General features: G+C 48.9%; 2 protein-coding genes across 2 annotated transcripts in view; one reads left to right on the top strand and one right to left on the bottom strand.

The window, feature by feature from the left end:
• Nucleotides 1-2,124: 2,124 nt before the first annotated feature.
• LOC149362028 (uncharacterized) lies at nucleotides 2,125-7,234 on the top strand. Its single transcript, XM_089568207.1, has 2 exons — nucleotides 2,125-2,462; nucleotides 6,988-7,234. The coding sequence occupies exons 1-2, from the start codon at nucleotides 2,125-2,127 to the stop codon at nucleotides 7,232-7,234; spliced, it is 585 nt and encodes a 194-aa protein (XP_089424333.1).
• A 13,685-nt stretch (nucleotides 7,235-20,919) lies between these two features.
• Nucleotides 20,920-24,357, bottom strand: part of LOC149362027 (uncharacterized) — a 40,446-nt gene continuing 37,008 nt past the window's right edge. The window contains exon 5 of the mRNA XM_089569639.1: nucleotides 20,920-21,057. Within this exon, the coding sequence (XP_089425765.1) occupies nucleotides 20,936-21,057 (122 nt within the window). The 3' untranslated portion in view covers nucleotides 20,920-20,935. The remainder of the gene's footprint in view (nucleotides 21,058-24,357) is intronic.

Raw genomic sequence — 24,357 nt, 5'->3', positions numbered from 1 at the left:
AAATTTCACAGCATTGACATGGGCAACAAGCCACTTCATTCAATATGCACCGATCAACTAGGCCCGTTTGTAAGAAGCAAGTCCGGAAACACCTACATAGATGTTGTCGTCGACTCCTTCACAAAGTTCGTATTGTTGCGTGCAGTCCGCAGCACATCGGCTGCACCAGCGGTGCAGTTTCTACACTATTTGGCAGGAATCTTTGGCCAACCGGCTATAGTGATCACAGACCGTGGAACTGCTTATACGAGCGCCACATTCAAAGCAGCGTGCGAAACTTACAACATCATGCAAGTGAAAAACGCTACTCCCACACCGGGAGCTAACGGGAAAGTCGAAAAATATAATCGCATGATAACCGCGGCAGTGGTAAGCTTGACGAAAGATACAAACGGCAAAGACTGGGATTCTGCGTTGCCTCAGGTGATGTGGGGCATAAACAATACGCTCCACAAAGACACTAAAACTACACCGTTCGGCCTTCTCGTCAACTTCAGGCCACGGGTCATCAAAGGCGACACCGTGGAACACGCCCTTGCCGAGTAATGTGACCATGAAATTGAAACCAGGCCAGCCGCAGCGGCGGATAATATTCGGAAAGTCCAACGCAAGCAACAGGAGCGGTACAGCAGGAAGCGGGTAGAAGGGCCGACGTACAATGCCGGAGATGTTGTACTTGTTCAGCGAGAACCGTCAGCAAGTGGGGAGTCAATGAAACTGAAAGAAAAATACAAACGACCGTACATCGTCCGAGAAAGGCTTCCCAACGAGCGCTACCGCATAGAGAACGTGCCTCGGGCGCGGCAGAGTCGAAGAACATACAGCAGTGTTGCACCGCTATTATTGCAGCAGTAGTGGAGCAGTATTGCAGTATTGCAGCTGTAGTGCACAAGCTGAAGCTTTAGGACAGGGAAGTCAACGAGACAAGTTCTGAAGAATCGGAACGTGAGGATGATTCCGACCGGGACGGTCGGTGGCACAGGATGGCCGAATGAGAACGCCAGCTCTTACCCGTCGACGGAGATCCTTCGCCGGAGGGCGATCAACCCGAACTTTGAATTAGAGCAACCGGAGCCGCCCGCGTGTGGAGAGAGTGATTTGAAAAGAGGATGAGGAGGTCGAGCGCTCGCGCGCCGCGTGAAGACAACAAACTCAGGTGTTGGACATGGAAGAAGCAACACAGCCTCTTGTTAACCAACCGCCTTTTGTAACGGAAAGAAGAATAAACCTATCTGAATTGCTCTTTTACCCTAACACACACGGCAGTATGAGCAGGACCTGTTAGCATCGAGTACACGGCTTTCATACGGCAGCAGAGTACTACACTTTACTATATTTCTTTTTTTTTGCCGAAGTGGCTACAGGGTCCTCAAAGCATGTCATTTCTATGCCGTTAACCACGTTTTCCCATACACCAACTGATCGGAGGTGCTCTAGAGTACACCGCAGCGCGCGGCAGTAGCGTATGCCTTCTCCATATCTGGAACGAGATATAAAAAGTGTTGTTGGTGCGAAATAGCATTCTCACATACACATGTTTGTTGCGGACGTTTCTAGCCAAAATCCTTCTTTGCATCGATTTAGGACACCTTTCTGTTCTAGGTAATGCATGAGACGGCAATTTATGTAACATCTTCCAAAAGAGTTGAACTGAAGCTTGTAAGGGCGAATAGCCAAGAGGTAAACGAAAATGCCCCGTTCGTCCCCTGTTTCATTGCTGGCATAACGGCTGCCGCAGCAGCGTCCTTATGCCACATCAAACTTGACTCAGGCCCAAGTCTGTGCGCTGCAGCAGTGACAGCAATATTAGCCGCAGCGACATTATTGCGCTCTGGGGAAGCTGCGCGTGGGGAAGCTCTGAAGACGAAGACGAAGCAGCACGAGACAGGTCTTTTCATATGGTGAAGAAGAAGAAGAAGGTGCACCGCAGCCTTCTTCGAACCGCTGATCTGCAGCTGTTCAGTACCGATATCGGACATCTGGGTGCCCACCAGCGCTAACTGGAGTCCTTCCCTCGTTACATCGACGTGACGCCCAACACGTTGCGCAACCACGACCTGCGTGGGTAGGAAGCGATACACCGTGCGACATCGCCAAGGAGGGAGCCGCAGACCGTCGACGAGGATGCCCTTCCCTCTTGGTCGTCCGCCCACGGAAGAAGACCAGAGTAAACCATCCCTTCAGAGCCTGGGGAGCAAACTGAGTGCCGATGGAACCCGGGCTGTGAGTCGGCGCGAGCGGAAATATGAGCACTCCTCGTCGCCGTCAGGCGCGTCGCGGTCCGGGCATGCCACGCCAAAGAGCGAGCAGCAGGCTTCTGGGACGCCGCGACGGCCCCTGAGGACAAGCCGTTCCAGGACAGAGGAAGCGACGGGACCCACACACTCGATCAGCCCCCGCATATCGCCAGCTTTTGAGGTCTCTAGGGAGGGCCTCACGCAAGGCCAGTGTGTCAACGAGAGGTGAGGAGCGGGGCAGAGCTATGCCTCCACCAATTATTACCCAATAGCGCCAAGGTGCAGGTGCTGGTGTGCACGGCCTAATCGCAGGTCGCGCAAACACTGGATTGGCGCTTTCGATTTCGCTTAGTCTCGTCTTGCAAGGGAGCAGAACCCACCGCTGAGACCATTATGGTGCGGATGTACTCCGCGCGCCTGAGAGTGTGTAAACTACCCTCTCTACAGCCTTGTGTTACCCACACCGCGGTTATTATGGATGCATCATTTTGTATCGTGCACTGCCTCCCAACCCGACAATAGTGGCTTAAAGTTAGGAGAGCCTTTGTCCATTGCGTATTGTGTTCCTGTCCGAGAGATAATTTCTCGCAATTAGAGGAGCTCCGAGATGATTTTTCGGACTTTAGTAAGTAATACGTCACCCCAAAAGAATTTTCTATAAGCGCGCATTAAGAGCAAAGTTCAACGCACAACTCTCAGCGTTTGCGGCTTCTTTCACCTCATTCTAAGCTCTACTACCATGAAATACTTCTTCGAAAACGAGGCCTCCACTGCCAAGGAGGTTTCCTGGAAGGCATTGCTCATGGCTACCCGCTATCTTGAGGGGTCATGTCGGTGGTAGTGCGGACTATCGTGAGCTCGTACGCCATGCACGCGGTTTCTCTACGATCGAAGGAGGAGGCGAAGAAGGTAGAAGAGGAAAGGGTGAAAGCGTTGATAAAGGACGGTGAAAAAAAATGGCGACAGTTAATTTACTACTGTAATAAGACTGTAATTAGACCGAGGTGCCAATGGCGACGTTCCTCGCCTTTCTAATGTATTCTCGCGTAAGCTGTTTCTTCAGTTATGCTAGCTGAAGATGAATCGTTTGAGCAGTAACTGCTCAACTATTGCTCAGCACCGTTCGTAGAGGAGACACGATGCGCAACAGCTGCGTCACATCGGGAGTAGCTTTGCGCCAATTGTCGCCCCTTTCCATGCGCAATTACTCGTGTTGAATAGGAATTTAAGAGAAATATGTATGAGTACGGATGTGCTACAAGATATGTACCAAATGAAGCTGTCGAACAACATAGCTGGCTTAAAATTTATAATTAAAGCATGTCGGCTATCCACAGAAGTTGAAAAACTTACCAATTTTGTTAATTAGGATTTTGTCGACGACAGCAGCTCCCACACTGTGCCGTCTGACTGTGTTTCCGACCTGCGAAAACAAATTTCTCTTGCTGCCGATCGCGTGATTTTGAAAACTCCTGAAGCCATAAGATGAAGACTCTAATGGCAACAGGAAGTGTTCAAAACAGCTAAAAACTTCAAGTGAAGCCCAGTTAAATAACTCTGCGAATACGGCTGGAGTGCAGTGCATTTGGTAGGTGCTGTGAGCAGATGGCCTTTAGCAGCTTACTGATATCCTCAAGTAGACAGGATATAGCAGTTGTCCTGCCAAATGGAGCCAAAACTTGGAGCCCGACTAAGGGTCTTGAAATAAATTGCGTACTCGAGATATAGAGAGGAAAATCACAGCGGTAGCATTACAAGACGCGAAGAGAGCAAGAAGTATAGGCAGCAAATGATATCGTAGCTGATATCAAGAAACAAAAATGAACATGTGTGGAGCAGGTAACGCAGAAAGGAGGAGACATCCGGTAGCCTGCTAGTGCATCCACATTATTTATTACTAGTTTGAAAAACACAAAAGGGGAAGCCGAAAATGCACAGGAGATCACATTATGGGATTCGAAAAATCTGCGTCGGCAGTTATTGACGACTCCAGATTCTTTCTTGCCGCCCAGAAACACGTCGATCAATAGAAACGCGAACAGCTGAGCGCGTTCATGCTGCGCTGTTCGCATGCCCTTTAATCGAGACAGCACATTTCGCTTTTACTTTGATCGTGTTGCCAACGCCTTTTATAATTTGAGCTCACCGTAGCTATTTCGCCAGGCTTGTGCGCCGCGCTTTTATTCAGTGAGGAGGTGCTAGGAGGGTGGAGGACTCTTCGACGGTTGAGTAAGGTGGGTGGTGCGAGAAGCTTCTATAGTTTCCAGGTAGAGGTGAGTGGTGCCTTCGGTGCTGCCTAGTGTTCCGGTACATGGAGGCGTTTTGAAGAGCAAGTTGAGTGGGTGGTGGTGGGCGGAGCTTTTAGTAAGATATGTTGGGTATAGGTTCGTAGATTAGAGATGCATATTTACCGGTGGGTACATCTCGGCGCATCCACCGGAGGGTGTTTCTGGAAGAAGACCTCACACACAGAAACTACACACACCCGCACACTCGCACCACGGATTTTGGAAGAACGAGGACTGTAAAACAGGCGCAGTAAAAGGTTCTCACTTGATCGAGCGCTAGCCTTATCTGTTTTGTGAGAACCTTTTTTGTTGTCCTTTGCGTTTCCGCGTGTAACCATGTGGGGGCTATTTACCGAACACCAACTACCAGAACCTTCCTTTCATTATGGTAACGGAGTGGATCACAAAGTAGGTAGAAAAGGCAGCATGGGGAGTCAAGTGGGTGGGGGGGGGGTGAGATGAGGGGACCTTCAGCTGTGTAGAATCGCCACAGCTGGCTCTCGACTGAACTCGTTAGAGATACGCTGGAGCGGACTTTGTCCTGCTGCAGTGGAGCTGATGATGACGGACCATTCCGAGCAGAGATGTCAGAGACGCTCGCTCAAGAAGTCATACTCGGCCTTAATGAGAAAGAGAGAGGAACTTATGCGTGCCAAATCCGAGCCAATCACGAGCTGAGGTATGGCTGATATTTGCCCCTTTTCAAACTTGAAAGGTTTTCAGGGGAGGCTGCGTATGTTCAATTACAATTCTACTCGCGGTCATTCCCTCGTCACAGTATGGGATCTACCTAAAGAGGCATTTGTGTCAAGCACTAGCTATGCACTTCTATTGTCATTTTCGAGGATGTCCAGTGAGCCGTTAATTGAAGTGACACCCGGCACGCCAGTATCACCAGGAAAAAGAAATGATCCAGGCACCATTGCGACTGGACACTAGTTGCTCGCGCTGTCTATGGCTGCTCAAACCAAGAAAATTCTTATCGCTGCCTAAAACGTCCGAATCTTCGCGCAGTATGCGGGGCAGACCTATTGCTGGTGGTTCCGCCGCATGTTGACCGTCTCTCGCGGGCGCGATGGGAAGTCTTCCACTATACCCGGGTACACATACCTAAGAGAAATATGGACAAACGCTTCTAGTTTTCGCGGCAGCTATCAAGTGCCGCGTGGCGCCTAGCCCCCAACCTGCCGCGAGAATTAGGAATTTTTCATTCACGACGAATATGAACGACGTGAAAGCAGGAAGCATTTTACAGGGCAGGCTTTGCAGCGAGGAGAAAGTGCGTGCCATGATAATCAGCATGCTCGCGGAGAATACCTCGGGGCTCTCCGCTTTTCTCAAAATTGCGCGTTTGAAATTCCCCGATTAGTTAAGTGGCGCTCACTACTGAACGGGAGCACATGACCTTAGCTACTCATGTCCCGGAAGGCTCGACATGATATCCTGGTGCTACGCAGCAGACGCTAGGAGTTCGAGGTATGACCGCTTTGTTGAGCTTGCTGTTTTCAAACAGTCACAAGCCAAACCACATCTGCACATCTGCTCCCTTTGCTAAGTGGTTACGACATTTGGTCACTTAGACGGCTGGTGATGAGCTGCTCGGATCGCGGGGATGGGTTCCGCGATTAAGTTCAGCAGCCTAAAACCATAACCATTTTGACCCGGTAGTGTTAAGGCTCCCGCTGCGCACAAATTCCGGCGTCGTTGTCGTCGGCGTTGTGTGCGAAGTGTCCCGGGAGAAGCAACCTAGGTGCAGCAATCTAGAAACAACGGACAACAGATTAGCAACCTAGCAGGCTTGCAACCGTGGCAAGAGGCAGTTCAGTTAATGACTGGTCGCGAGACGTTGCCCTGGAACAGCAACCACGGTCTCACAATCACCGCCTGTGGCAGCACCTGTCATGGCAGGACAGCGGCGCATCGCTTAACCGCTGTACCACTGCGCCAGGAGTGGTATGAGAACTCCCAGCGTATAAAAATGACCAATTCCCCATATAAGGGCCTTAAACCATATAGTCAATCACATCACGCCCTTAAGGCAGAGCTTAAGTGTCTCCTCAAAATCTGATTTATTTCGAGGTGTCGTGTTCCTCATAGTGCGCCTAAGCAGTTAAGGCTGTCATGGTTCAAACGCAAGGTTAAATATGCGTGCTTTTTGGAAAAGCAATGATATTTTCTCAGAATTGTATGCCTTTTTTGCAACATTTGCTAATTTCAAGAACTTATAAAAGCTGAGGATGAGTCTACGCATCCATGTTCTTGTTGGAGGAAGCTAAAATCGAAATTTAATCTAAATTTGAAGCTCTCTCTACATCCACTCTCACAACCTGGCACGCGTGAAACTTCGAGGCATTAAACACGACATAAAGCCTGGGAGCTCACGCGGCATACCTGTTCGTACTGCCACACGCAGTTTCCTGTAGTAATCATTGACTACTGGGCTTTGTCCGACGCGCTTCCAGGGCAGCGAGCGCCGATCACCCTCGACTTCACGAAGAGCACTGGGCAAGGACCGAGCCGACCCACTGGGGGGCCGAGTACAGCGAAGCAGCCGGCAGCATTCGGCGACCGCCCAGCGCACTGAGCCTCGCCGAGAGGAGGGCGCTGGAAGGACCCTCGCTCAGCCCGGCCTGTGCACCCGTTGTCTTCCGAGGCGAGCGCAAGGAGGTATGCGCCTTCGCGTGTTCTTCTGTGTGTGAAGCATTGTGAAACGGCGTTTGCGTGGCTGGCGACAGAATGTCTCAGCGCCTCATGCAAGCGACGGGCTTCTTTGGCGGTCCCTGCTTGCACAAGGCTGACCATTGGCAAGATGACAGTGCAGAGGCGCCCACATAATTTTCGAAAAGAATGAAACGTAACAGAACGAAATTTTCGTAGATAAAATTGCGGACTGCAATGATCTCTCGTTGCAGTAAGAAGCTCGTAGATCTATTCCCTACTATCTCGCCTCGGATATACAAATAATAACTCTCAAGGAAAAGCGAGCAGGAGCGGCGGCATTGCAATTCAATACGGCATGCAAAAGTGGCCAGGGGTAGACTCAGTCACCGCATTATGCGCTTGCGTCCCTAGACGTCTCACATGTTCGGGTACCCTTCCAAGTATAATATCCCATCACTCCTTGTCTCCTGATCTGACGACAACCAAGCCAAGGGCTCCTAACTTGAAGTGAACATATCTTCGTTTATCTAGACCAAAGTAGTTGTTACTATTGTTCAATGCGCTGAGAGAACGGTACGGAAGTCCCCATACAAACCGCATTATCCGAGTTATTTCGCACAGGGAAGTGCTAGTTGCCAAACATCTAAGAGGCCTGCTGAAAGATTACTCAATGCAGATCATTACTCCCTCGAGACAGTCAATTATCTTTGTACTTAAATTTTAATGTTGTTTCGATCGTAAGCGACGGCGCTGTGAATTTCCGCTTCATTCTGTTGGCGGCCATTAACGCGTTAGTTTGGGTAGTGAAGTGCATCCTGATGGACGAATGGTAGCAGTTCAACTCTAATAAGATTGGATGGTTAGTGAACGATGGAAATATTCATGCCTGGCAGTGATGCTTACGAACTTTTAGATGTTCACGTCCTAGCTCCTTGTTCACGCCAATGCTCGGTTGAAGTCACAAGTGCCGCTAGGTGAACTATAGTCAGCAGATTTGTCTTTGAGAGGTTCTGTTCCGGTGGGTTGGTTAATGCTCCATGTCGCGCGTGACTTCTGTGTCCAGGTAGGTCAGAGAGCTTTTAATGGCCTTTGTGTCTCTCATTTATCTGCCAGCCATCCCAGTGTGCCTCCGAAGAGGACGGTGCTTTTGGAAGTTGGAGGACGATCCCAGCGAGAAGTCTTGCTTCAAGAATTTTTCTTACTTGGTTTTCGGCCCTTGTTAGTTCTTCGTCTTCTTGAGGTCAGGCTGGCATCTATATTTTAAAGCGTTAGCCTTCAAGTCCTCATTCCGCAGAAAATCCGGCCTAAGCGTTGTGGGTGTCGTCAGCGATAAATAGGGTGGTGTAGGGTGGCCCCGGCAGCCATTCCAAGAGAAGCAACCTATATGATCAACCTAGGTTACGTGACCTTGTGGGGTCATTGTTACGCACCCACCTGATTGTGAGGAAACTTGCCACCCTGGCAGATGGCAGTTAAATTAATGCTTTATCGCGAGAGGTTCCTCGGGAAGAGCAACATGGGTCGCACGGTCGCCACCGCTGGCAGCACCTGCCATCTCAGGGCAGTGACGCATCCTTCAAACAGAGCACCATTGCCCAAGGAGTGGTGTGAGGAGTCCCAGGCACCTATGAATGTAAAGTTGAGGATCACCATATTCCCATATATGTGCATTAGCTCTACAGGCGGAGCTTAAGTGTTCCTTCCAACTTTTCTGTAGTGCTAATGTGACCCTAAAGCTGACAGTCTGTATTATATTGATGCACATAAAATCTATAATTCATAGTTTCCCTTCTGTCCAAGTTATGTGGAACGTCACTTAAGCTGAATGGGGTATACTACCTTCACATAAGAACTTACGTTCTTGCACAGGCGTGTTCTTGCACAGTTGCACAGGCGTGTTTGGGTGATTCGCTCGTATTGCTTGCCTAAGCAGGAGGTGAGTGACATGGGCCTCAGAGCAGAGAGGGAGTGTGCCTTGCTGGGTTTGGGGATGAGTATCACTTCTGCGTGTTTCTACTGAGGGGGTATTTTGCCTTGGCTCCCCAGTTCATCATTGATGTATTGGGTAAGTTCTTGAAGAGAATTATAAAAGAGATTGTGTAACAATCCGTTCGTGATTTTCTCGGCACCTGGGGCACTAAGCAGCTGCGAGTGCCGGCAGCTGCAAAGAACGCTTCAGAAGTTTTTGGCGCGACGAGTTCCGGATTTTCAATAAAACTTCGGGTTGTCCTAGTTGGTATATATTGCTGTGAAGGCGAAGTTTGCGCAAACATGAGACGAACCACAAAAGAAGAGACACAGAGATGCACACAGGCGCCTGTGTGTGTCTCTGTGTCTCTTCTTTGTGGTTCGCCCCATGTTTGCGCAGCCTTCAGCTTCACAGCAACGAGTTCCGGATTGCTGTGGCGGGTGTAAGTGGCAGTTGATGTAAGTGGGTGTCGAGCGCCGAAATATTGGGGGCGGAGGATATCCATTTCTTGGTCAGTGGCGGTGAATTTATAGGCTGCTGCTTGCAAGGGTCTCTTGGTAGACGCCTTTGTTGCTTCAGGGTGTAGAAGGCTGCGCAGTATGACCCATGTTTTGGGAGCACTCAGAGTTCCAAGGGGATAGTCGCAAATTGATGCCAGTTTTGTGTGGAGAGTTGCGTTGCGCCGTCCTGGACTTGCAAGGTAAGCTGCACTATGCACTTTTTGAAGGCGCGATCATGTCGTTGTCGGCGTCGTCTCCTCAGCAGGCTATGACGGATCTTCCAAAATTAAGGATATGAAGGTCGACTGCGGGGTTGCCAACGATCTGTTGGAGGGCTTGCGTGTGCTATCGATGGGTGCCACAAAGGGTCTGGGTCCGTGCTGCGATATTAGTAATAGAGCTGGAATCTGGAGCCCGGCTCTGTAGGTTTCCCAAATGGCGATCTTGATGCTACCGGGGGGAATCCGGTGCTGTGGGGACAGTACGCTGATTGATAGTATGTAGTGATCACTTGTTTCCCCTAGGTTAGTCCAGGTAGGGCGGGGGACATTCTTAGTGAAAGTGATCCGGAGGAGTGTCACGGAAGACACTGTTGCCTAATCTTGTGCGGACTGAGAAATCGGTCATTAGGGTAAGGTGTGTGGCGTCCACGGCGTCCAGGAGAGTGGTCCCTATGGATTTATCGACTCGGTAAGCCGAGGAGGTGTGGCGAGCATTAAAGTCGCCAAGTACCGCGAGACAATTACGTTGGGCTGTACGGTGGCGCTCCGAGAGTACGGGGCCAAACGGAGCTTGTTTTTGCTGAGGACGACTGTACACAATGAGGATGAACGTACTTTTCTTGCTGGCCTTTCGGGGAATAATGTGGTTTGGCTCTTTGCCAACTTCTTGAAGGCAAATGACCTATGCGGGGGACTGGGGCGGAATGTATATAGTGGAGAAGAGATGCCGCTTTAGGAGGAGGACAATGGCAGTTCCTCGATGCTTTATTGGGCGCCAGGGTGGTTGTCTAATGCTGGGAAGCTGTCCCGACTTTCCGAATTACTTAATTCCGACGGCCAACACATGCGGCGTTGGTGGGGCCCACTAGGGGGGTCAACAGATGGGATTTGTTTACACGGTAGGCGGTCTATGCAAGTTTTGAGAGTGGTGTACATCTCCTGCATCTGCTGCTGGAGTTTTTGCTCCATAGTAACCGGCTGTTGCTGAATCTGTTGCTGGAAGGTGGCCATTTGCTGCTGCATTAGTTGTTGGTATTGTGAGTGTTGCTGCGGTATGGCCTGCAAGATATCGTTTTTCATGCGATCCAATATTCTGAGCAGTAGTGAAGGGCGCGGGTGTTTGTAGGTGTCGAATTGTTCATTGGGGGCGTTACTGAAGACGGCATGTATGGGTTGCGCGACTGGTTTGCCGCAGCTTGTGGATGTGGTGTGGGCTTTGGGGTTTACAGAACTACCCGTGTTTTAAGTCGTGATATTTCAGCCTTGAGTTTGGTGGTTTGTGTAGATTCCGTGTTTGGTGCAGAGGAGGAAAAAACTGGCCACCTAACCTGTGATATTGAGGGCGGTGCTCCCGACTGCGGACAAAGCCCGTGGTCGTCCCGGATGCTTTGCTTACCGGCGTTTTACTCGTCCTCAAGAGCACTGGGGAGGGGGTCTGTTTTCGGCGTGCGCAGAAAATCAATACAGGTTTAATAAATAACATCGAGAGTTGTTCCCTTGATAACGCAAGAATCGGCGCAACTTCTCAATCGTTCGAAAGCACGTCTTCCCTTGCGCAGTGACACATTGGTTTTGCAGTCCGCAATTGATTTTTCTTTCTCCTCATACAGCAAGCGGCTGAAACGAAGCTCCCCTCGACACTGAAGTGGGTGTCCTCGCTGATAGCTACCGCCGTACTCGTCCTGGGCGCATTGCTGTACCTGCGCTTCTTTGACAAAAGACCAGAGACAACCTACAACGTGTGCTCAAGCGTCGCTTGCAAGGTGTACTCCAGGTGGCTCCTTGACTCCATGAACGACTCCATCGACCCATGCCAGGACTTCGCGGGTCACGTGTGCCACGGATGGAATAAGAAGCGCGCGCTGTCCGTGCGAGAGGAGGCGTTCACGGCAGCCTTCGACCGAATGTCCCGCCTGGTGAGGTCCATCGTCATCCCGGACGTCGGCCAGAACAGGCTCCAGCGGGCAGCCCGCTTCTATCGCAGCTGCGACCAAGTCCTAACGGGCGAACGAGACGAGCTGCCAGAGGTCAAGATGGCGCTCAGTCAGGCCGGTATTGTCTGGCCGGCCATGGCCAAGAAGCCTGACACATTGCATCTGCTCCTGAACGTGGCACTGAGGCTCCACTGGTCCGTTATGCTTCCTATGGCAGTGACCCCGCACAAGAACGGCACCGACATCCTGTTCCACTACCCAACAGATCTAATACTCATGGTGAACAAGTACGTGGAGATAAGGTCCAATGTTGACGAGAGCATTTCCTATGTGCAATATTTACGAAATGCATTTGGCACGAAAGATAGCGGCTCCGTCGGAAGGGTAGCGCAAATAACGGAGTTATTGAAAGCTGAAGAGTACGCTATAATAAAGTTGAACGAAAACTACGCAACGAGTAGTGAGCCGCTGCCTGTAAACAATTCAGTGCTTTACAGTACCGTGCCCGGACTCACAGAGGCACGCTGGAAATCACTACTGGGCTTGTTTTCAATCAATATTACAGAGCCTGTGAATTTGAGAACTGAGCTCACTTCGTATGTCCCAGCATTCTTCCAGCTCTGGGCGGAGATCAGCCACCCAACAATGCATCTTCTGCTATCCTGGATGACTGTTCAATTGGCTGCGCTTTATGCAAATCGCCAACTGATCTTGAACTTCTTCGGTGCCAAGGAAGCGGAGCTTCGTTACGGTGCATTCTGCTATAGCCGAGCTTATATTCTGTCGGGGAACGCCGTGTTTTCGGCTTACATCGAAAACATGCTTGCCGGCAACGCCCGAGCCCAAGCCGAAGACATGGTGCTGGCCGTTCGCCAGTATTTCTACGATCGACTGCGGCGTTGGCCGGCATTTAGTGCCAACTATTCTTTCATCGCAGACTGGAACTCTACGAGTAATGTATTTCGAGTCTTTAACGATTCCTCGGAGAGCGACAGCCATGCGACAGCTCTGACAGCCGACATGTCGGACTCGCTCGTACAGAACTGGATCAACGGCGCTGGCCCGCTCAGCTCGACCCCATCCGCTGTGTCTTACGCTGCTATCGAGAACTTACGGTTCTATATGTGGATGAACGATACCGTGCTATTGCCGTACGTGTTCTCCTTCCCGCTTTTCGACAGGGACGCCATCGTGGAGATGAACTACGCCGGAGTCGGAGCGGAACTCGCCCGAGCAACCAGCGACTACTTTGTGCGCACCTATAAGGACGACCATCCCGTTGAGGATGTCAAACAGTTTATGGAATGTGTGGCTAACGCTTCCGCAAGATGGACAGGAGGAAGAAGAGTATCTGACACGGCTGCAGTGAACGCGATCGCCGCCGGGCCATTGCTGGACGCCTACCGTAGCCTTTGGCAAGCCACTCATCACCGTCTGCCCGGACTGGAACGCTACGTCGGAGCGAAGCTGTTTTTCGTAGCGTACTGCTACACAATGTGCCTCGGTACCTTGGCGCGCGTCGCGGACGAAGCAGACTGCAATGACATACTTCGCCACGTGCCGGAATTTGCTCGCGTCTTTGCATGCGCAACCGGCACGCCAATGAACCCGATGGCGGAACGGTGCAAACTGTTCTGACCAAGTGGCTATGTGTGTGTATGAAAGAACACAATAGTTATAAAATGAGACAGAGCCGGAAGCTCGTTTACTCAATGATACGTACAGGTATGTATCGTTGCTGGTGGACATTTACTGACAATTTGGTGCGGAATGTTTGGTCCCGGCTTTAATGTGGTCGTCGACTTGAAAGTTAATGCTCGAACATGATGCGCATACTCTCGAAAACGCTCCTGCAGAATCTGGACACGTGGTAAATACTTGAGGTCTCCCTTCTCTGCTCATGTTATTCGACTAGTCATGAAGACTAGCTGCATGTTGTTGCTGAACAGCTGCGTACTCTTTTTCTTTGGAAATCGCGAGAGCAGACCATAACGAAATGTTTCGTGGGCTGTTCGGCTTTTCCTTGACTGTGCAAGCAGTGGTGTGCTATTCATAGACAGACCAGGCACACGTATTAAAGCTAAACCACACCCCAAGCGTCTTCATCTCTCTGCATTTAAGTTCAAACGCTTGCACGTTCCTTGGGCTTAAGTTGTAGGTGGTCGCATAACCAACGTCCAGAGAGTGCACGGTCGATGGTTGTGCTCGTCCGCTGTACATGGTAATTAATGGCGACAAATTAAGTTTACAAAGCCGTGTAATGCAGGTGTATATAGCGGAAAATTTACCACAGCTGATACCCTCTAGAGATAGCTTCATCGGGGAGGCGTGCCAATAGGGAATGCAGTGACGCGCTGGCACGACGGTTCTCAATACCTTATCGTGAGGCATGATGGACGCTCAGCTGGTGCAAGGCTCTGCAGGTTCGCAGACCATCTTATCCATTTGCAGAGAGAGTGCAGTTGTTTTCCTTGTAAACAGGAGAAAAATAGTACCCCCTCAAATGGACAAGATTTGTCTGCGCTTCACTCCGCCAGTCTAAGCTCGCTCAGCACAGTAGTCACAACGCCCAAGGAACCGCAAGAAAGGCGTATTTGGCATGCACTCCCCACCGTCAAACGAAGGCTGGGCATGAATGCCCTCCTCGGCCTTCCTTTTATCTATCCGTGGCTTGTCGATCTGAGGGCTTTGACACCGGATCACTCCCTGGCTGGGGGCGCCTTATGCACGCACAGGATTCCGGGATATTTCCGTGAAATACTGACCTTCGTTGTGTGGTTACCATCTTTATTTCCAGCAGCGCACGGCCGTGTAACTTTCGCAAGGGGTGAGGGGCCATTTTCTCTACCGATTAATTTTTCATTTTGATTTGCACGTGACGCCGATTTGGCGAAAACAGCAGCAGGTAGGAAAGTGAATTGCCAATCATAAACCCAGCCGGTCGGGTCGCCACGCTGCAGTTAACCAGCCCCGTGCCACCGCATTCACTTAGGCTGTCACACGGACCACGCTGCGCCAATCCGTGAGACAAGCGACTCCCACTCTTCTCGCCACGACTGTCTTAGCGGCGATAAAGCTCGTCAGGCATGACAAACGCATCGTCGCGCTCCATCACTTGTAAGCGTCGGCGCCGGTTGGTCACTATGACATTGGCTCGAGACGTGTTTACGCAAGCAGGCGGCATCAACGGTATGTTTTTCAGATGAGCGTGAAGTCTGCACCAACGCCCTGCGGTAATCACGGCAGCGGCCTATGAGAGAGTACCAAATAGAACGAAGATGAAATGGATATTAAAGAATACGAGCCTAGATTTCACAAATGATTGCATTGATTTGAAGCGATGTCTACGATAATCTGTATTGCCTTTGACACACTACATAAGTGCACAGTTGTGTACAAAGCCAACCAGCAGTTTTTTTTTTTCTGAGAGCGAACTGCATCTATCAGTGTTTTTTTTATTTTAGGTAAACTTCACATTCTTCACCTCGCAAATAAGCTGTTTTTTACGCCACATAGCAAACGCAGTAATTAATATATCGCCAAACATAGAGCTTAGTAGCACGCCGTCCTCGATTTCTGTGGAAACATTTCGCCGCCAGTAGTAAGGCAACTTTCTGGCCATTAAACAGTGACGTACATACATAAAAATATAAATTATTTCCACGATGCCTCGGGTGTTTACTTTGTGTTGTGAATTCAGGTGTTGCTATGTTTAACAGTTGCGAAAATGTACGAAATTTTGCACAACCCTGCAAGAAATCGACCGTAGTACTCTCCACTGTAAAACTAACAAACGATTTGTCTTAAAGGTGCGTTAAAGAGAATTCTGAGCTTTTCTTTTTACAGCGGGAACTCAATGAACACGTTTCGAGCTTTCTTAAAAACTGCGATTAATTGTCCTCGGTGGCTTATTTCCTTATTAAACCGAATTAAAGGTCCCAGCTCCCGAGTTTTTTTATTTTAACTCACCTCCAAAAGAGAGAGGAGTCAAGCAACGCGTGGAGTGCCTTTCAGCCCGTCGCGTTCGCTTTTATGTTGTTTTTAAGTTTTCGTGAATAAATAGTTTCAGCCGCAAACTATGCTCACGGGAATAGAAATCCGCGTCGACTCTGCTTTACGTATCACTCCGCCAGTGGCCGAGCGGCAAATAGCCACACGGCTGGCTGAAAGGCACTCCACGCGTTGCGTGACTCCTCCTAATTTCAGAGTCGGGCTAACAAAAAGGTGGGAGCTGGGAAGGTTAATTCGATTTGGTAAGGAAAACGGCCGCGCAGGACAATAATTAGCAGCTTCTAAGAATGCTTCGAGAGCATAGCTCGAGTTCCCGCGGTAAAAAAAAAAAAAAAAAACGAGCTTGGAATTTTCTGTAGTGCGCCTTTAAGGTCTGGATCCCCTTTAGGTGGAAAAAATATTTATTTCCGATAGAAATGAAAAATGACGTGCCAAAGGGGTTGAACAGAGCATGCGCGAGGGCAATTATCTTTGACGACCACCCAGCGTATTTCACACTTATCCCCGTTTCCCTTGTTGAGGATTTTGCGGGGTCGCAGCGGAGCGCCAGACAGAGACGACCAGCGTGGCAGGCTTCTAGTTCCGGACTGCCCGTGCCGGGCGTGCGCCACGAGCACGCGCTGTCCGACTTTATTCTCTTTCTAACGCGCGCTGTAACGCCGATCTTAGCGCCGGCGCTTTATAGCGTCGCCGGGCGCTATAGGGCCCCCCGCCTAGACGCCTATACCCTGTTTCCTCCTTCGGGGCCCGTTTCTGTTGCTTTAGTTTACTGGCTTCCCTCTCGCGCACACAGCATTTTGACTTCGGACACCCACTCTTAAGATGAGCCTAATCTACTAAGAAAAGCTGATCTGTGAGGTGTGGCCTTTATTTTTTTCCCGAGGGATGCACAGACTGGAGTATTTCGCGACAGTTATAACTTGTAAGTAAACTTGCATGCTTTCTTCACTATCTTGAGAAATCCCGACTTCTGAATTTTGACTGTGAAAAAACATCCACGTATATGCACTCAATCTTTCTTACAGGCTTCCACACGAAGGTAAAATTCGAAATTTCTTTACTACGTCTTTGTTGTAAAACAAAAAAAAACATTTTTTTACAATAGGTGCGTATTGATGTGGACTATTGCGTATTGATGTGGACGCGGCGGGAGCCGGAGCAACGGAAAACTGCGTATGCAATGCCATCTACAGGCGGAATCTGGGATCAAGACAGGCAGTGCGTGACCTTTATTATGAGCAGGCATATCGCTTGGCTCGTTTCAATGTTTCGTGCTTTTGCCGCAGTTTTCCGTTGGTCCGGCTCCCGCGGCGAGGAGTATACCACTTTTGTTCCCGATAGTACGTCAATCATAATCTGATGTTCGTGTGGAATAAATCAGGCTTGCAAGAAATTGCCGCTTTCATAAAATTTGAATGGCGGCCCAAGGCTCACCCTCCAGTTTTCTTGTCCAGGAATTAAAACATAAATATTTAATTTCCACGCTTAAGCGCGAATCTTGCCTTCACGGCCCGCAATGTACGTAGAATCTTTGTGCGTTGAGCTTCGGGCCACTACGAGGTGTGAAAAGCGCCATTATAACTTCTTTCATATCATCTACTCTGAAAAAAGTCGAGCCGACATCTCTCACAGAATAGATTTAGCCACTCAGGCGCGTTTCTGCGCCTAGATTACCAAGAAGAATAATAAAAAAAATGCCTCTGTGCAGAAGACAGCCAGGCGAATCGGAAACAATAAATCGGCCCGCTGAAGAAGAAACAAAAGACGTCTGCCGGGATTCTATGCGTGCATAGTGCCATTTGGCCTGAGGACATCATGATCATCGTCATGAGTGCATAAGGTACACGCCACGACGCAAGCTTGATTGAGGCGCGGAACGGCTAAGTATCCAGTGGTTGGTCCTGTTATGGTTTTCCACCTGCGCCTTTTGTCTTGTGTGGATAACGCATGCGGTGAGTTCGTAAATCCGAGGTAATGTCTACGCAGTCTTCGGGCCAGAGGACTTTCCCCAAGTCGGATTCCGTATCGTCTTATGAGAGGCCTCTTGAAGCTTGACCCTCAGGCGTCCGCAGCATTCCTGTGGCGCTGGAGCCAAAGGATGGTGGTGTCATCAAAATGAACAACCAAGGGGCTGTTCGAGCTGCTGTCCAGGCAGCCACTTCCCTCTATAGGTCATTTACTGAGGTAAGGCAGTTTGGACCCGGTAGGAACCTGTCCCGTTCACCAGAGCTCTCCTGCGTGAAGAATCTCTTAAACGGCCCGTCATTTTGGGTCTCTCCCGGCAAGCAGCTTCACTCCTTCTCACCTGTCCTCCATAAAAGGGCTGGTTCATTGTGTAGACTCTTCCTTGTCTCCGGTTGATAACCACGACCTGCACTCCGCGGCAGGTGCTGCTCCCTTATATTGCTGTGCTGGGAAGTGAACAATGTGCCGGTGCCAAGGAATCGGTTAATGCAACGTTTGCGGGTAATGCCTGCCAGTCAGAAATAAAAGCATGGCCTTTAATCTTCCGTGTAGATCCGCTTCCGTCTAAGCCACTACAGTGCAACAATTGCTGGAGTTATCGCTATTTAGGGCTGTTGGTTGCAAGTCCACCTTGCGGTGTTGCGAATGCGGCAACGACCATCCATTGAATTCATCCTTAGGACAAAAAAAATAGTTTTGACATTGTAGCAGTGCTCGCGCTGCAAATTCTTCGGATTGTCCTTCTCGGGCTTATGAGTCACAATTTCTCAAAATTATTGACCGCAAACACTGCTGGCAGCGCGAAGCAATCACAGAAACCAGAGAGCACACGGCTGTGCAGGTGTGTCAGCCCGTTCAGCAATGTCACTGTATTCATCTATATCTCAGGCTGTAGTGGCTGCTGTGGAAACCTCTATGGCTAAAATGATTGACAAGATCCGTCACCGTCACAGAGTGCATACCTAACGCTCTGGCAGCGCAGATTACGCAAGCCACGCAAATTGCAGCTATCTCTGTAATGATACCCATGCCATCGTTAATGACCCAACGGTCCTTGTCTGTATTTTCTCAGCGGCAGGAACAAATTAGTGCTGTTTCTCCCATTCATAGGTCCGGAAATTCAGATGATCTTCAAATCACTCATGATGCTTAGATGGTGGATTCAGTTGAAGTAATCCTGAAAGGCAGCGGACCCACCATGTCTAACCCGTCTTCTCCACATCCTCAGCCGAAATCAAGGAAGCAACAGTTTGGCTGTTAGCCAAAGAAAACTATTGCCGCGAATTTTCGTAGTGATTGCTTTTTTATTCTTCAAAGCTGCCGGCACGCCGCTTTATCGCTTTTTTTGTGGTGCGATACGCGCCAGAGTTTTATCTTCGTTGATCTTATCCAGGCGGAGCCTATTCTACGTTTTTCCAGGATGTTCTAGTAACTTTCCACGCTTTAACTTGAAATTTCGCGATTAGCTTTAAAATGAGCCCAGCCGAGAGCGCGGGGCATTCGGTTCCACGATCACCAGGAACGTTTGTTGCTACGTTCGACGAACTCAAATTGAAATGTATTTTTAAAACCTTGGTTGTCATGATATCGTTGGGCAGCCGCTCTGGGTTGAGAGGAGAGCAGGGTATCATGCAGTCTGTTAGCGGACTGCAGTGATAGAACTGCCACTCATGCGTTCCGGTTGACACAAAATGAACCTGTGTGGCTTCAGGAAGCGCTTTTACTTCTTTTCCTTCAAAATGCTCCAACCAGCCCTTATTATCCTTCGTCTAGCAAGTAGCCAGCATCACCTGGTGATGAGAGTGAACCGTGGTAAGCTAGTAGACGAAATTTGGCAGTGAGTGGGGCCTCCCGGACTGCAGAGGCGCATAAGTCATGGAGAAATGCATGAAAATGCACAACTGAGGTATTTAACGCAACGTCAACACTCTCTTACCACACCCCTGGCATCCAAACAGTAGCAACAGCTCTTTTCTTTTGCTTTCTGAATTCAGCTGCAATACAACAAACAATTCTGTATAACAAATTTTCTTACATCCGTGTGCAACTTCGGTACAACTTCTCGACCAGAGTGCTGTCTGTCGACACGGTACCCGTGTCCTTTCTGTATTCTTGCCTCCCTGGTTATACTGCATCTTCTAGAAGCCTGATCTTAATGGCCGCCGCGGTGGCGCAGTGGTTATGGCGCTTGGCTGCGTACCCGAAAGACGCGGGTTCCATTCCGGCCACGGCGGCCGCATTTCGATGTAGGCGAAGTGCTTGAGGCCGGAGTACTGTGCGATGTCAGTGCACGTTAAAGAACCCAGGTGGTCGAAATTATCAGGAGTCCTCCACTGAGGCGTCCCTCAAAGCCTGAGTCGCTCTGCCACGTTAAACCCCCATAAACCGCAAACATTCCCTTCACCTCGGGGTCCTCGGCGCTGAGCGGCTCTTTCGCCGTCGACGCTCCTGAAGGCGTCAACGAGCGCCTGTCAAGTTCTTCTATAGCCATGGCCATTAAGCACACTTTCATTTCGCCAACAGGCTGGCCCCGTTGATGGTTATCGTTGGAAAACCACATGTCCCTTTCAAAAGCGGCGCTTTACCGCAGCCAGCGTCTTTCCTCCGGTGCTACCCGTCCGTCTAGCGCCAATTCGAACAGAGTGGCGCAACACATAGCTCGCACACACACATACGCATACGCACAGCCTTCCGCCTGCTCGTTCTCACGGACGTCGCAGCCCCGCATACGACACATAGCTGGACATTTTCTCCTTTGAGCGAGTGTAACTAAGACTCACGAGGCAGCAAGCTGTGGGCCGCATTTCAAGAATACTCGCGTGTTTTTTATAAAAACAAGATATTTAAAACAGAATTCAGCGTATTTGTATTGTTTAGCGGAAATCCGACCTCGATGCACAATATCGGAAAAAAACGTAGCAAGGACAGCTAGAGCAGTGGGAGCTATCTACAACCAATAATCACAGTCGTACTCAGACAAGTAAAAGGAAACTGCACTGCTGTATGTGTCCATTCAGGGTCACCTCCAAATAGAAAGATGTAAGCAAGGCGAATGAAACAAGCCATGACTTAGAAGTTTTATTATCGGCACGAATGAGAAAAAATTAATTTTAGCTTTCAGCAGAACAACAGAATCATTAAAAGCACAGTTAAGAGCATTGGTCTTTGTCATAGAGGGCATACCTCTCCTGGCCGCACAGCCTACCGTACTCAGCCACACATTCTTCTGGCACAGAATCCTTGAAGGCTGTTTTCATCCATAGGAGGCAATCTACAGGAAAAAGAAAGAGGCAATTTGATGAACATCTGCCTACCTAATTGTCGACGCGACGAAAAAAAAATGAAATAAACAATTGATGAGAGCAGGTTCTGGTGCTAAATTTGTCATTCTTACTTCCTAGAGAGAACTGAGGAGAGGATCTGTCGTCAAGAAACTAGCGTTCGCAAATAACTCACGACTCATTTAGTTATTAATGAAGTTGCTACAAGAATTCTGGAAGTGCGGGCAGCCGTTTTTGGCTAATTTAGGAGAGACTTGGCGGGGGGGGGGGGGGGGGGGGGGGCTTCACTGACCCTAACTTCTGTCAAGGGAATTTCATGAAGAGTGGAAGGCGTGCCAGCTATCGCCTTTCATGTCGCTTCCACAGTGCGACAGGAAGTCGCGAAATGTTCTTAATAGGACCTCAGGACCGGCACTTACAGTTTGAGCGCCAGATATTAAGACCCAAGCAGTTCACAACACTCCAAGCGTGAGCGGTATCTTCGCCCCACTTTACGGGCTCCCAGCTGCATCATTTCCAGTGCACAATCGCACTGCACCGAATTGATTTAGGCAGTGATTACCCCACGATGTTTGGCTTGAGGATATATGTAAAACGGTTGCCTAAATGACCGTTTAAAACAGCTTACGGCCTACAAACACTCCAGAATAAATTCATCCGGTTAGTTAAACGATTAAATCATTAAAATATACAACTTGCAAAGATGACGTTTAAAAGACTCCGCCTGAATTTTCATACCTACTAGGCCACTTCTCTTAGCATTTGTGCTTTTCTACGCGTTTTCATCCTGATTCCACCACTTGTATGTGTTTAGTTTTGATGGGTATTTTGTTTGAAGCAACAAATGCGCTTCATTTATTTGTTACTTTTCCTTGACTCGTTGTCATCGCATTTGTAGGTTTTGTTATTCCTGCCTGTAAGTGAAACTGCTTGCCTAGCTCTTCCTAACGTCATTTCAACGCACTTCTGCTTATGTCCATACTAATTATTTCATGAGAAATAAATTGCTAATGCGTTTTAGTTATTTCTTCTCCTGCTTTATATCAATTAAGAGACATATCATTTCTTTGCTTCCTTGATGCTATCGAGTGTGTAAGGTGGCCTGCGGCTTTATCAAGCTGTCGATTGTGTCAGCTTTTACTGCTGGCCTTTCGCTTCATGTATTTATATGGCGCCAATAAATAAAGCATGACTGTTATAGCTGCAGCGTGCCATCTGCGCTCAAGATAAACGGTGAATATTCGCCTAGTGTAGAATGAAGGCCAGATATCAACGGCGCTATGAGGTTGAGTTTGTTGAAAATTCGCGTTTCTGCTCGTTGCTTCGTGGCTACCACAAGGACAAAAGAGAAAGTGAAGACGCATTTAAAGATTACCTAATTTCTAGCTGTGTATCACACCCATTGCTGCATCTTGACGCACACTCATCAAACGTATCAGAAGCAAGCAAAAGAGGAAGAAGCGAAAGGATGCGAAAAGAAGAAAATAAAAAAAAAACGGTCAGCGGCGCAAGCCGGCCGTACTGTGCGGGTCCAATGATTTCCACCTCGCTTTCCGTGATCGTAATTGACTCACTGACGCTCGATTCTAGGCTTTAATAAGGACGTCTCTAGTATTCCCTTACAAAAGGTAAACCAGGCGTTTCAGGGAAACCTTTAAGTAATTCTCAAAAATAGGTTTTCTGAGGTAAAAATATGACTTTTCGGGCATAATATTAGCAGTGAGTCACTTTAGGTTCTGAGCTGGTTGACTAATTTATAATAATTAACTTTATAATTGCTAGAGTTAGGCTCCTAGTTACATTTAAAGATTTTTAGCCGGTCATTAGTAATAGTAGTAAGTTTCTGAAACTAAAAAAACGTGATTACCCTTAACGCTGAGGCTTGTAAAAATTTGACCTTTCTGACTAGTACCGCACACCGGAAAGGTGGCTTTGCTGTATGCTTTTGGAAAGCGCATGTATTTTGGCCCGATGTAGCCAAATTTTGTCGAGCCAGAGCGCCGAAGATGATCGCATTTTCTATAAATCTATATGCCTATTACTAACTACGGGCTACAAATCTCAAATTGCAACCGGTTGCCCCGCTGTGATAGCTAAAAAGTTGATTTTTAGATACAAGTAAACTAGCTTATTACTCAAGATAATTCATCGGCTTTTTGGTGCCCGCTAACAATGGTAATGCTATGCCGTAACAGCCATATATTTCCCTAAAAAAGCCTATTTTTTAAAATTACTAACAATCTTCCCTGTAGCACCTGGTACGCATGCTTGAGAGCATGCGTACCAGGTGCTACAGGCAAGACTGTTAGTAATGCAGGGTCGCAGTCATTCTTGCGCCAACATGCAACTCAATTTTAGGGTGCGTGACTTCTTGGCATCTCTAAAGGTGTTCCTTCAACCTCGCATTAATGCTCCTACCCGTCTCCCGAATGTAAAACTTTCCCCAAGACATCGATGTCTTTCGTGTAATTTCTTTTTTACACCGCACAAAGTGTTTTATGTGTTCAATCCCAAACAGGCGATATCGCTTCGGCCAGATGATGAATATGCACAGGCGTACTTGTCGCCAACGAGCGCATATGGTAGCTGATTCAATGACTAATCCTGCTGCTGTAGTCGGAGGATAGCGTATGACGCCTCCAAAAATGTAATGTCTGACAAAGATCATGAACCACTTTCTCCTCAGTAGCCTCTGAATGAGCGCAGGCGCTCAGACACAGCGCATCTTCATCGCATCTTCTCGCGCTCTCTCTATGGTCCTGGATGCAAGCCCGGAGAAGGTCTCGAGCACGCTGTCGACGGCGTGGGTTCGCGAACGTGCATAGAAGTTTACTCTCGCATATATCCCACGCCGTCACTAAAGCCTCGTTATCATCAGCCTCGCTATGCCCGATTCAGGCTAAATGCGTCTCTTAGATCTCTTCAATTAGCCGGACCCTGTCCCAGCTGCGGCCACCTTATCCACGCAAACTTACTTTACGTAAAGCGCAACAGTTAACGTAAACCCTTAGAGTTCGAAATGTGGCGGGCACCTATATATCACTGCAAGCGCAGTCGCTTTGTGGATCCGTTTTGCCTGGGAAGCTGTAGCGACGTTTACCTTCAACGTCTTCAGGTGCCCGGTTAAAAGACCAAATTCCGCCCGTAGTGCTACGGCTTGATTTAAGAATGCAGCACGAGCTACGTACGTACACAGAGATTTATCGTCTTTTATGGACGAAAAGTTCGTTCTTTTGGGGAGGAACTGCGTAGCAACAACCAATATTACCTCTCTTAAATAAAAAGTAAGA

Source organism: Amblyomma mixtum, chromosome 2 (genome assembly GCF_055824585.1).
Source record: "Amblyomma mixtum isolate Tamu chromosome 2, ASM5582458v1, whole genome shotgun sequence".
NCBI lineage: Eukaryota > Metazoa > Arthropoda > Arachnida > Ixodida > Ixodidae > Amblyomma > Amblyomma mixtum.
Note: the sequence above shows the minus strand (reverse complement) of the source record. Positions and strands in the feature narration are given on the sequence as shown.